This window comes from Daldinia vernicosa, assembly GCF_022497035.1.
Source record: "Daldinia vernicosa strain CBS 139.73 unplaced genomic scaffold F5Y00scaffold_12, whole genome shotgun sequence".
In the NCBI taxonomy this organism is placed as follows: Eukaryota; Fungi; Ascomycota; class Sordariomycetes; order Xylariales; family Hypoxylaceae; genus Daldinia; species Daldinia vernicosa.
The window spans coordinates 546,223-558,651 of record NW_025953928.1 but is presented as its reverse complement, the minus strand read 5'-3'; the positions used below and the strand labels follow the sequence as shown (position 1 = coordinate 558,651).

At 47.5% G+C, this 12,429-nt stretch overlaps 5 protein-coding genes across 5 annotated transcripts; 3 read left to right on the top strand and 2 right to left on the bottom strand.

The window, feature by feature from the left end:
- Nucleotides 1–2,076: 2,076 nt before the first annotated feature.
- On the top strand, nt 2,077–2,774 carry F5Y00DRAFT_260042 (uncharacterized protein; the record flags this gene model as incomplete). The annotated part of the gene is made up of 2 exons (XM_048010971.1): nt 2,077–2,318; nt 2,405–2,774. 2 exons carry the CDS (start codon nt 2,077–2,079, stop codon nt 2,772–2,774), a joined length of 612 nt encoding a protein of 203 aa, XP_047866951.1.
- Nucleotides 2,775–4,661: 1,887 nt separating this feature from the next.
- Nucleotides 4,662–6,485, top strand: F5Y00DRAFT_24637 (uncharacterized protein). Its single transcript, XM_048009133.1, has 3 exons — nt 4,662–5,146; nt 5,199–5,583; nt 5,680–6,485. Exons 1-3 carry the CDS (start codon nt 5,023–5,025, stop codon nt 5,804–5,806), a joined length of 636 nt encoding a protein of 211 aa, XP_047866950.1. The 5' UTR covers nt 4,662–5,022; the 3' UTR covers nt 5,807–6,485.
- F5Y00DRAFT_24650 (uncharacterized protein) lies at nt 6,418–7,627 on the top strand. The gene has a single exon (XM_048009161.1). The coding sequence runs from the start codon at nt 7,165–7,167 to the stop codon at nt 7,549–7,551; it is 387 nt and encodes a 128-aa protein (XP_047866949.1). The 5' UTR covers nt 6,418–7,164; the 3' UTR covers nt 7,552–7,627.
- A 260-nt stretch (nt 7,628–7,887) lies between these two features.
- Nucleotides 7,888–8,900, bottom strand: F5Y00DRAFT_260039 (uncharacterized protein; the record flags this gene model as incomplete). The annotated part of the gene is made up of 3 exons (XM_048010970.1): nt 7,888–7,898; nt 8,016–8,311; nt 8,425–8,900. The coding sequence occupies 3 exons, from the start codon at nt 8,898–8,900 to the stop codon at nt 7,888–7,890; spliced, it is 783 nt and encodes a 260-aa protein (XP_047866948.1).
- A 365-nt stretch (nt 8,901–9,265) lies between these two features.
- Nucleotides 9,266–12,035, bottom strand: F5Y00DRAFT_24620 (uncharacterized protein). The gene is made up of 3 exons (XM_048009101.1): nt 11,965–12,035; nt 9,465–11,811; nt 9,266–9,404 (listed from the first exon to the last, which is right to left on the bottom strand). Exon 2 carries the CDS (start codon nt 11,722–11,724, stop codon nt 9,691–9,693), a length of 2,034 nt encoding a protein of 677 aa, XP_047866947.1. The 5' UTR covers nt 11,725–11,811; nt 11,965–12,035; the 3' UTR covers nt 9,266–9,404; nt 9,465–9,690.
- Nucleotides 12,036–12,429: the final 394 nt, after the last annotated feature.

Sequence of the window (12,429 nt, the reverse complement as noted above, 5' to 3'; positions counted from 1 at the left end):
GCCGTTATGTCTCCATGTAAGGGAAAAGCTGCGCCCCCAACTCGCCGCCTCGGGTGACAGAATACCTGGAACAGACCACGAGTTTTTGTAGGGCGCGTACTGTTCCGGTGTTCCGCGCGACCTATAATAGCGGTTGGAACTCGAGCACGCAAAACAGAGGGGGCGAACCATATATCTATATTCCTAAGGCTGCAAAGATACTGGTTTGTTTCGTGATTAAGCGACCTCGATTGTAAAATCAAGTATCATGTTAATGTTGATCACTGCGTTGTAAACGAATACCGTCTGGCCTCGTAAACCTGGAGAAAACTCGGAGAAGTCATGGTTTTAGCGATGCTACCCGTCCTACTGGACCGGGCCAGGCCGGGCTCCTGTGTTTCAATCGATGGATGTCCAATAGTTGCTAAAGCCGAAAACTACAGTAGTTCTACCTGTATGTATCACAAGGTTTTCTCTTGGGGAATGAGTTGATTCCTACATCACAGGAATACCAGAACCATCCTATGTCCCGGCCATTCTATATTAATCAGTTAAATTTTGATAAGACTTCTCGTCGTGTATATACGTAGATTACAATGCATAAATTATACTTAATTCAACACTTACCAGAAACGGCATTCCGGCATTTTCAGTAATGCCAGTGAACTTAAAAACAATACCTCTTGAAAGTCCCCTGAAAGCATCACCGCTTTGACATTAAACAATCCAGCCCCCTGGCGTCCCAAACTCCAGGGCCATTTTGACACGCGGATCTTCGTATTGAATGGTACATATATGGAGGGATCCCAAATTTATCATAAATCATAAAGGACCAGTCATTTTTCTACCTTACAATTCGAGCCCAGCTGGATGAAGCAGACAACTCCAAGCCAGCCAGGTAAACTTGGAATATATTGGTACAAGTAACGTGGCTCCGGTACTGACTCGAGATCTGAACACTACGTACGCCATGTAAGGCTGTTGGAATAAGAGGGAAAAGACCCGAGGATCCGTCACTCGCATAGATTTAGATTGGATACCCGAGGTAGGTTAGGTATCTACATGTACGTACGTACTAACTATTGAGAACTGTGACTGTTGGTAGAAGTTATAATTTAACAATAATATTTCCGCTCTTATTACAGAATATAAAGGAAATTTCAAGAGCCAATATATTAACCCATGGTAAGCCATTTTGACCTGACGTGGACTACTACATAGCTAATCATAAAAAATGCCTTAGTTGCCGGTTGAACCTATCTACGGACTATGTTTAATGTAATTGGACAATAATAGGGGACATAAAATATAATTTGAACAATGAATAGAATAGATTTCCAAGTGCCACTCTTGTAGTGTATTTTATGTTGCAGACTGTTGCCGAGATACGAGTTCGTTTTCGAATGCCCAGCCTTAAGATATCGGTAGAAATAAAAGCCACCTTACACTAGAGTTGCACGATGCTTGATTAAGTATGTGGCGGCGTGGGACGAATATGAATCTAAGACATTCTACACTCAGCGTAGAAATCGATAAGATACAATAGTAACTTCTAGAAGCAATCGAGAGTAATTTCGAAGACTTCTTTGATTGTAAGCTATGATAAAATCTCACCTTTACGGTTTAGGAAAGGGGCGAGCAGAGCCGCCGGAGAAGATGACCCGGGATGATATCACCCCAGGTATCACCCACAGCCAGAGGTGTGATTATTGATATCACACAATCATACATAGCACACAAGCATCTAGGTTATTATAGTACATGTGATAGATTATTGAATGATTTAATTAGGCAGATCTTAAACTTATGTAGAATCGACAGATCCTCCAGCTTCTCTGCTTTTCATGGAAATACAGACATGACAAGCCCCTGGAAAATTGGGGCTTATGATTTCATGATGCGCTCAGCATCGCCATTTCTCCTCTGACGTCACTGACGTCAGAAATGTTGTCTGGATTGAATAATAAAGGGAAGATATGGCGAGCATTTGTGTAAGACTTGAGTTCTAGATTCATTATCGAATCTTCATCTCAATTCTATTTCACAACCTTACCTATCACATAACTTTAACTTATAGCCATCACACAAATACACAAAATGGCACCCTCATCAGAGACTCTACGCGGCATTGCCGACCAGGCCGAGCGAGACTTAAACAGCTACGAGGCCAAGACCGGTGCCAACAGGGACTCCCGCAATGACGAGGCTGGCGTAGACACAACAGCAGCGAAGAAGTTCCCCGGCGCCGACGTGCGTTACGACAAAGACCTATCCACCAACGCCAGCTACAACAAGCGAATTCCGCCCGAGGAAGGCGGAGACGTAGATGCTCGCGGCCGGTACGATCCCCCCATCTATCCCTAGGTTTCCTACATAGACATCCCCTGTCCCAGGTAGATTAGGAGGGAACTAACCCATCTCACAGACAAACCCGCGGGGAGCACTTCGAAGGCGCCGGCGGCCCCGAAGACAAAGTTGCGCGAGAAGCGCGGGACTTCGGCGGCAACGACGAGTTCAACGCAGCCGGCAGCGGGCGCCGCGAAGTCTGGTCGGACGTGCAGGAGGCAAACGTTGGAGCCAGGAAGGGCGAAGTGATGACCCAGGGCAAGGAGGCCGCGCAGGCGAATATCGAGAGCACTGAGGAAATGCCGCTCAAGGAACAATTCAAGGGGGAGGACTACTATACGCCTGAGGACGTGCCAGGCAGCATTACGGCTGAGGAGAGGGAGCCTCCGGAAAGTGTGATCCAAAGCTCGAGGGAGGCGGAGGGGTACGGGTGGGTACATAGGAAGTGAAGTAGATGATGAAGTATTGAGTATCTAAATGCCTAGGTTAAAAGGAATGAATGAAATAAAATAAAATAATTATGAATATTATTTAACTAGACGAGTCTCAAGACCATAAGCTACCTATGGACTAAAAGTGTTAATCTAGGAACTTGTAGTGATTCATTTTAGCCTCTTGTGTTGTCTAGGTACTGATAATAGAACAAGACAACTTATAGCACAGCCCGAACTGATAAACGGCATGGCACGTACCTATGATGGCTATTCGGGATGAACAGGAGGAAGAAGGACGGCGGATATAATTATACCCGAGCATAGGACATAGAGGAGGGGCTATTGGCAATAATGAGGGTGTGAATAGGGGCTGGTCTGTAGACGCTGCGTGTGTTAATCTGATGATATAACTAAAACAAGATAGAGCACTACCCCCCAATGAAGCAGTTTCTCTAATGTAGTTATTGACCTATCTAACTTTGCTACTTATACGAGTTAAACCCTGGGAATTAACAGTATGGATATCGATTACCTATCATTTTCTGTTCATGATTTTAGAAAAGAAGACGATGACCAAGTCGTGGTATCAGTGTAGCTTAGGATTCGAGGTGAGTAGTAACCGGGGCGAGAAGTTGACGTAGAGAAGAGACGTAATTGCCATCTTATATATACTCTTCATGGTATGCTCTCCTGGGCTGGGTTCTTCATCTTCTATTCTAAAGTATATTGTCGTTTCGCCAGGTTCATTAATTGATCGAACATTTAGGGGACTGGATGTTTCGCATTGTTAAGTATGAAGTAAGGCTTCTGTAGCATCTTAGTCGGCACTATTCCGTATCTTGCTAATAACATCTCGTTGCTTCGCTTGTTGACATCCTCTTTGGATAGTGCATCTAAGATAGATATAGGCTCGCTCTCCGGGATCGCCTGTACGATGGAAGAACCTAAATAGATATCGCTTAAGACGCCGAGGGGCATGTAATACGGTCGTTGTCCGCGGAATCCGAAGATGTTCGCACGAAGTTCCCTTCGGTTTCTCCTCGAGGGCTTATTGGGGTGATACCAGGTCGATGCCGAAGATTCCGCTCTGAAATCTTTGGACGTGTGATGCGAAAAAGGCGTAAATTAACTAGATCGTGAAAGGAGTAGAAACACATTAAAGATCGTATTGCTGACGATGTGGTCGGCTGATATCACGCTAGACCGCCTATCGGTGTTCTCGAACATTGCCTTGGCCCCTATCTCTCCGTTGCTATGGAAGCTCATACGGTAACGCCGGGCTAAGACGATGCTGATTGGATCATCTCATTTGAGATCTATCGATCTTTGTCTCATTCTTTTTCCTTAGCTAGAGTTAATATGACGTCTTATGTTACATTTCCTAATAAATACCTGTCTGTTCTGGGATTAGTCGTCAGTTTACTGAACGAGGTCGGCGTTTGCTAACAACGTTACTATACCCCGGCGCTGCCGCTGCCTTTGCCTTTCAAAATCCCATTCAAGTTTTTCCGAGTAAGGCATATACATTATCTGACGTTTAATAATCTCTAGCGCTTATTTGGATACGAAGATGGCTTGGATGTGGTAACAACTGTTTCTGAAGTCGAAGACATCTATCTAGGTATCTTCAAGCACTGTTATCATCATAGCCTATAGGTAATCACCGTCATCACTAAGCTGAATCATCTTACAACTGTCAAATGGGTCGACGTTCTACCGATATTATACCTACTGTACATAATGTGACCAGAAGCCCATAAGGCAGGGGACGTTCTTTACGATGTCACATCGCATATACGAGACATCCAGGCACTGCGCCAATTTGACTGAAAGGACTAACTACCCAATCTAACCAGCATTGTATGTGCTTTACGGCTCGGAGAAACACATACTAGTGATGCTTGGAGCTTTACCTATAGGCTATCCTGGGTCCCAGAAGCCCTGACGGCCACGTGCGGAGCGGCTGATACGATGTGACCAATGAGACGAAGTCGCTCTCTACTGTCGCCTCAGCGCGGAACATTGCCCGTCATGATGTCTGTCTTCCATCTCTGTTCTCCGCCTCGGTGACCTCGTGATGGTCACCGTCTCTCCTCCGACGGACGAAAGAGCTGTTGGCGTATAAATTGGATGCTCTGCCACCCGTGTAGTGATAATTTACCTCCGAATCAGACATCATCTCAACAAATTCCGATTAGACCATCTAGTTAATTATCCTCTAATATACTTAATACCTATTATTCTATTATACCCGATAAAAATCATGAGGTTCCAACTCTCGTCGCTACTTGTCGGCATCGCCGCCGCTGTAGTATCTGCCCAAGATGTCCCGCAGGTTGGCCCGTTCGCCCTCCACATAACGGGCAAAGACGGCAGCTCTATTGACGGTTAGTCTTCTAGCCAACTTTAACAGGAATGGGAAGCTTATAACTTATATAGGATATGCCGGCTCATGCCATGCTGGTGCTGCCATTGAGGGATTGTGCTACAACGCTGGAGCGCTTCCCGAGGGAAATTCCTTCCAATACTACTTCAATGCTTCCAGTTACACCAAGGTCGACGATAACGACGTCGGCACGCTTGTGTGGAAGCTCCCTTACAACGACGGCAGCGGAAACCAAGCCACTGTGGATCAGGCTCTAGGACTGCAGTTCGCTCTGAACAGCAACGTCGCTGAGCTGCTGTTTGGCTTCTCTACCTATTACTTCAATGTTGGTTTCGACAAGGCCAGCAAACTATTCGGCTGGACCTACATTGACGATTCGACCTTCGTCCCCGGAGTGAATCCAGCCCCTAGCGGTAACGGAACGGCCTACTATCAATGGTATGTATATCATTATGCTCTATTGATGATCGAGGCATCTGTTCCCCAAACCATACCAAAAGTCTTTTATTTAATGCAGCGATTGACCACAAGCAGGTATGTGTGCTGGCAATACTTCACTGGTTACTACTACCAGTCGGTTGGATGGACCTTGACCGGAGAACCTCACAACCCAACTTGCGAGCCCGTTGATATTACCCAAGAGTTCCCCTCCTCTTCCTAATACCGTATAATATTGGGCTCTACTCCAAGTTTAATAGCTTCGAATGCCTAAAGTTCCTAGGAATTGGTTCATTGAATGAGAGCTAGGGTTGGCGGTCTTATGGTGATGATTAATTATGAGAAGTACGGAAGACGGACGGTATATATATAGCGAGGTAGGTGAAATAATAGCGAATATAATCTTAATTCTGTTCGATTTCAAGTACCATACTTTGTAGAAAATAGCTAGTAACTACGTAAAAAGGGGTTGCGAACCCATAGGGAGTATACCATCGTACCGGGTCTTGGAAACCCTTTGAGGTTAATGTCTTATCGCCAAAGTATAAGCTTTAAGCCCACGTTCCTGTTCATAGATGGATAGTAATGCCATATATACCAGTCAATACAATCATCCTAGCCGGAGTTGTTAGAGTACGGGTCGGGATTACCCGCAGATCATATCCAAATGCCTGGTGTAATAACACAGTACAGTAGTCGAGCGCTGCGAGAGAAAAAAAAAATAAAGCAACTTCCATCCAAACGTAGATACCCGTATGTTTGCATCATTTGGCTATACTTTTCTTGCGAGACATACCAATAATCTGGGAGATATCGGGCCGTAAGCGATCCGTTGTGTTACTAAATAGCTTCAACCTCCTGGTTGTTTGCGATTTTGATAATCTCCTTATTCGGACAGGCAGGAAATTTCCAATTATAGACCTACGGCCCGATATTGTCTCGAAGCATGATCAGTAAGATTTCTCTTCTGGGGGTTTAGGTATTTGAGGCTTGCATTAATCCTTGTCGGCATATACATGGGACATATGCAACTGCTGCGGAACGGGAAACGCCAAATATTGGATTACCTGCAGTATCTTGCAGATATTAATATGCGTCCCTCAACGTTCAGCTTGTAGCAAACACCCAATGATGAGGAGGTGCAACCCCGAACCGTTCTCGTCGTGTAATAAGTGAACATACTGTAGATGGGTCGAGCTATCAAACATTGCCCTCTCGTTACTATCTCACCGAATCAGGCGTCTTCAACTTAGGCGACCGCCAAGCAAAGGAGATGTCACGATGCGGCATAGTTGGGAATGAGGTACCGATTAATTCGCCAGCTTGGGGAAACACGTTGTCCAACTGCTGACGAATCCCTTGCCGGAGTGGGATCGGTCAAGCCGACCTAGGGTAGATTGTTATGATATATAATGAGACTGAGATGTGTTGGACGTCTCTTGACCAAGACTTCGACAAAAACAAGTCTGTCGTTCGTTAGTCTGAGTTGCATACTGCTTGTGAATACGTCAACATATAGAAACACCTATCTCAGCCTAAACCTGTCATTTTTATTGAGAGCTAGAACCCCCCGACATAGCCATGACGGTTACGTTCCATAGCCTGATCACGGCTCTCTTCCTTCTCACCCCCACAACCCGGGCGCTCCCACACCCGTTCGAAACCGCTGCCACGGCGACGGCTATCGACTCTACGGAGACACCCCCCGGAGGATACGGACCCCCTCCGGCAAGCACTCCCACCCCAACCGTGGCCGCGAATTCGACGACAAGCGCAACGGCACCACCGACTACGTCGTTTCCCTCATCATCTGCATCGTTGTCTCAGGCTAGTTTTACGGGACGCTGCGATTACAGCTACTGCAACTCTGGTAGCAACGTTTGCTTTTATTGGGCCGGGTACACGTCGTGGGACGTATCGCGAGGCCCGATACCTGGCGAGGTTCCGACCATCCTTGGGCCTTGCTAAGCTGGATGAGGGGGATGGATGGATTGAGCTAAACCTCCTGGAGACGCTGTGGTGGTATTAATGTTTATATTGTTTACCGAGTTTAATGGGTCGGAAAATGGACGGGAACTAGGTGAATTTTCCTAGGCGAGGTTGAGAATAGGTATAGGTATAGGTAGGGGCGAGTAATTTGAGTACCTTGGATACCTATACCTATGCTATCTAAGGTAATCCCATCATTCTTCGAAAAGGTCGTGGTCGGTGGGCATCGCAGGGAAAGGAAATCCAAGGGGAAGGGTCAGATCTGTCATCCATATATACAATTGGACTTGAACTACTTAAATACACGAACATCGTTCAACCTTTTCCTATGCAAAATCAACGTACGTTCCCACCCGATATCACGCAGCTAAACGCAAGATGTAAGCATATCGATCAGCCGCGACAACAAGACAGACATCTAGGTAGTTAAGTTAGGTACTTACCAGGACCGCCGATAGCAGTAGTGACGGGACCGCTCTCGACGTACACGCCCGAGAAGAAGAAGTCCTCGACGCCGTCGGAGTAGCCAGAGCGCGGCAGCTCGAGAACACCCAGGTGCCAGTCGGCGCCGTTAGACGAAGTCGACGTCTTGACGGGGGCTACTAGTTGCTTCAGCTCGTCGCCGCCCTCCGAGTGCCAGAAGCCGACGGAGCCGCTGCCGAAGTCGATTTCGAACGCCACGTTGTGCCAGACGTTGGGCTTCCACTCCGTCTTCCACTTGGAGTTTTGCGAGACCATGCTGTGTAGGGGAGTATCATGTTAGCAAGTGCTACTTAGATACATATTATTTCCAGCGCCTCGACACTGACAAGTGCGCCCTAGGAAAAGAGTATGGCTGGCGTAGACACTTACAACTGCAAGTTGGGGTTTTCGGTGCCCTGCTCGCCGGAGATCCAGCCGTACTTCAACTCGGTAAAGTGGCTCTCGAAGAAGCAGATCTGGTGCTCGCGGTTCGTAGACGGGGCATTGGTGTCCTTGCGCATTATGCTGAAGTGGTAGAACACCTTGCCGCTGTTGATAGCAGCCTTAGTCTGGGGGATCAACTCGATGCGTCGCATATTCTGCCCATTCCAGAAGGCGGTCGAGTCCAGCGTGAACTTGGCTCCTTGCTTTGATACCGTGTCCGCCGGGTTCTTGAAGTCGGGCGAGAAGTTGATGTACTTTTCGACCGAGCCCGATCCGTGGATGTAGTATTGGTACGGTCCAACTTGGTTACCCCATGACCATTTGTTTAGGTCGGCTGATGTGCCCAGGTCGTTGAATCGTCCGTCCCAAAGGACGGCCGCGCTGGCCACTGCAGCCAGTGCTGAAAAGAGAGTAACCTTCATCTTAGAGGACTCAAGGTATCTTGGTGACCACCTTGTAGGTGTTGGAAGGGAATGCGCGGGCCCGGTTGAAGGGTTATGCGGATTGGGATGGTCAAAGAATGAACCCGATGATAGAATGCTATGCACGGCTTCCTGGGGACTGTGATGTTTTATACACGACGGTACGGTAGAGTCCACTCATCGTGCCATTGGCACCCTAACCGGGCAAGGTGCACAGGACAGGGGATCCATTAAGGAGAGATGGTCCAGGCATGGCCTAGATTTAATCTAAAGATGGCAGGCCGGACCGTAGGAGGACGACTAGAAATAGGTCTATAGCAAAGCTTGTAGTGAACCGCGGATAGGAGCCTCCGACGATCTTGCCCCGGAGATCATATTATATTGAACGTGGGGACCAAGGGTCGTGGCATTTAGCCTATTGAGATAGTATGTAGACCGTACTGGCCCTTCTACTTCCCGCTATTCCCCATGGGGGATCTCTTTGCGGACCAAAACGTGTCTTAGCTTTTAAATAAGCATTTATTAGCGTGCTGAAAATAGCTGTAACGATTACATGTAGAGTACAGAGATATAACTTAGGTATACATATCGTCTGAGGCAATTTACATCAACTACCCCTCGGCAACCAACCATAATCCTGATAACTAAAGCATAAATTGTGTATGTCTATCGCCTGCGGGGCTCAGAGTGTCACATGGGTAGGGAAACACAAGGAGATATACGTGAACCTTTCACGAACTCATCGATCAACATCGTGAGCAATCCTCAGCATAGCACACCGGGGGCATGTTCAGTATTCTAATCCTGCACCAAAGCTACTGTTTCTAGCTAGGGTCGCTTGTTCTAGGCTAGCCCTGGGCTGGTCGATACTCCTCTTGCTGCGTGCTGTGCTCGGTCGTCGTGAATTGACTGGGTCACCTTGTTCTACAGCATAAACAGCATCTGCCGGTATCGATGTATCCTCGCTGATCTTGTGAATAAAATACGCAGCTACAAGTGCGAAGAAGCCCCCTGATGCTAAGACGATAGCGATGCTATGGTCGCCAGGCTCGCCTCTTGGTTTCTGAAAAATGCGGAAGATAATGCTGGAACCAAGAGTAGCGATGAACTGTGGTGAAGCAATAGCCATGTTGTGAATACCGAGGATGACACCGGCTTGGTCTGGTTCCGCCTCGTTATCTTCCAATTGAGCCTCTAATGCAAGGAGCCCATCGTCAGAGCCGGCGATATCTAATTGCCCACCTCGCGCGAGTGATCTTATTTGTTGTCTTCGGGCTCGATATAAAATATCGCGACGACTGATTTCGGCGCTAATGATGGCCCATGGCGCCCAGAGTGCCAAAGCCCATGTGATACCAAGAAGACCAATAAGCGCTATCGCAGCCTCAACTGTTCGGACGAGCACGGTACAAAACATTACACCAGCAAACAGAATTTCCGACAACATCCATGCTCTTCGTAAGGTAAACCCGGGAATGACTAGACGGGCTAGGAAACTCTTCTTAGCGGTCCCAAGGACTGCAGGAGCTTCTCCAGGCGCAGGGGCAACAATAGGACTGTTATCATACGTCGGGTCGATAAAAAAAGGAAGCAGAACATTAGTTGCCAGACTGGTGATGGCGAATATTAATAGGGCAAAAGTGCCCACTCTGATAGCCCTCTCGTAAAGCTCATCCAACTCTTCGGGAGTCATGTGGGGATTCTTTTCTAGGTAGGGCTCGACGTAAATTTCTCCAATATAGGATGATGTGTAGAACAGCATGGGAAAGAAGCCGATCCACGCTGCAAATTGGACAATGCAAACCTTGGAAATTTGCGGTGGAAGTCTTTTGATCGAGGCAAATATCTTCACGAAAAACGACAGAAGGCCGGGCCGGTCGGCAGCAGGACGTCCGTCAAGCTGAGGATTTCGCTCCTTAATGAATACAACGCTCAATATCACCGAGAAACAGAGCGCAATGCTCGCGATCGCGCAAAGATCCTTGAACTGAGTGCTCCCAAACCACCAAACATATTTCGGAAGGTCAATTCCACCAGCGAGGTATCCAATGATATTACCGACGCCCACAAGCCTGCTAGCCATGGAATTTGCAGCCTCTTGTTGATGCGATGGCGCACAATCGACGATGAAGGCCCTAATTGATGCTTGTACCGTATTAACAGCAACATCTAGGACGTAGATCCAGATGACAGCGATAACAATAATGGTGATTTTCACTGTATGGGAATCGGAGTCAACTCCAAACAAGCTGAATATCCCCCCGATGATCTCTCGAATCCACGCAAGAAACATAAAGGCCAGCGACGTGGCAGCGGCACCACCGAGCATAAATGGCTTGCGCTTCCCCCAAGACACTCTGCAGTTGTCACTGAGCATACCGATGTATGGCTGTACCAGAGTTCCAGTGAGCGGACCAGCGACCCATACAAGAGCCATTAGAGACTTGCTTAAGCCGAGAGATAGTAGGTACGGAGTGCCGTTAGATAGCTCTACAGCCCAGGCGACCTGCAGTCCTCCAATACTAATCGTCAAAAGTAAGAGGTACCATAGGCTCTTGGTTGTCTGGGACTCATCCTCTTCGGCTTGTTCTCTCTCACGATCCTCCTCTAGGGAATCATCCCGTCTGGGAGAGAGGAGAGGAGAGTTCTCATTGAGCCTGTCCAGACCGGCAGCCTCGCCTGCGCCGACCCTTATTGTACTTTCGGACCACGCGGGTTCAGCATTATTGTCTAGTTTCGAGGGCGGATCATATTTGCGATTCGACGAAGATCGACGGTCCGAGGATGAGGACGAGGACGAGGAGCTCGACAATGACGAGGTCATCGATTAGATGGTATGGCTTTCGCAACCAGGCTCGGTAATATGATGTTTAATAATGAAGGAGAAGTCGGTTACGGCAAAGGAGGGAAGCTAACGATGGGAAATGTTGTCGTCAACTCTATGTTGTTATATGCGTGCATGTCAAATGTAAAAGGGTAGGTTTATAGGTTAGAGAAGTCTCGGTATATAGAGACCGGGGTTGGATGAATTTAGCCGTCTAGATTCGTCTAGACAAGTACATACCTAGTTGATGTATCCCCTTGACTGGCATTCAACTAAGGATTGGCCAGGAAAGAGAAGATGACTAAATCGACCAATGATATCTACCGTTTGTACTAATTGTTGGACCTTTTTCTATGTATTATGTTAATGAACGACGTCAAGCCTTATGTACTGATACTGAATAGTGGAGGTGTAGTTGAATGCGAGTCAAGGGGATACCTACATAGTACCTAGGGAGGAAGATGTATGGGAGTGAATGTCACACGGTCCCGAACTCGAGGCAACAGCACGAGACGCATGAGGTCCCGAGTACAGCTAGAATGGTGGCGCGTGGTAATTGGTTAGCATGAAGAAAGATGGATGAGCTGGACACTACCTGAGGTGGTAGTAGTAAGTATGTAATGTGTTAATAGGTAGTCCAAGACGCCTGTTTGCGCATGACCTGAGGAAACAGATGCCAATAAACCAGTCGGAATGGCGAGGTTT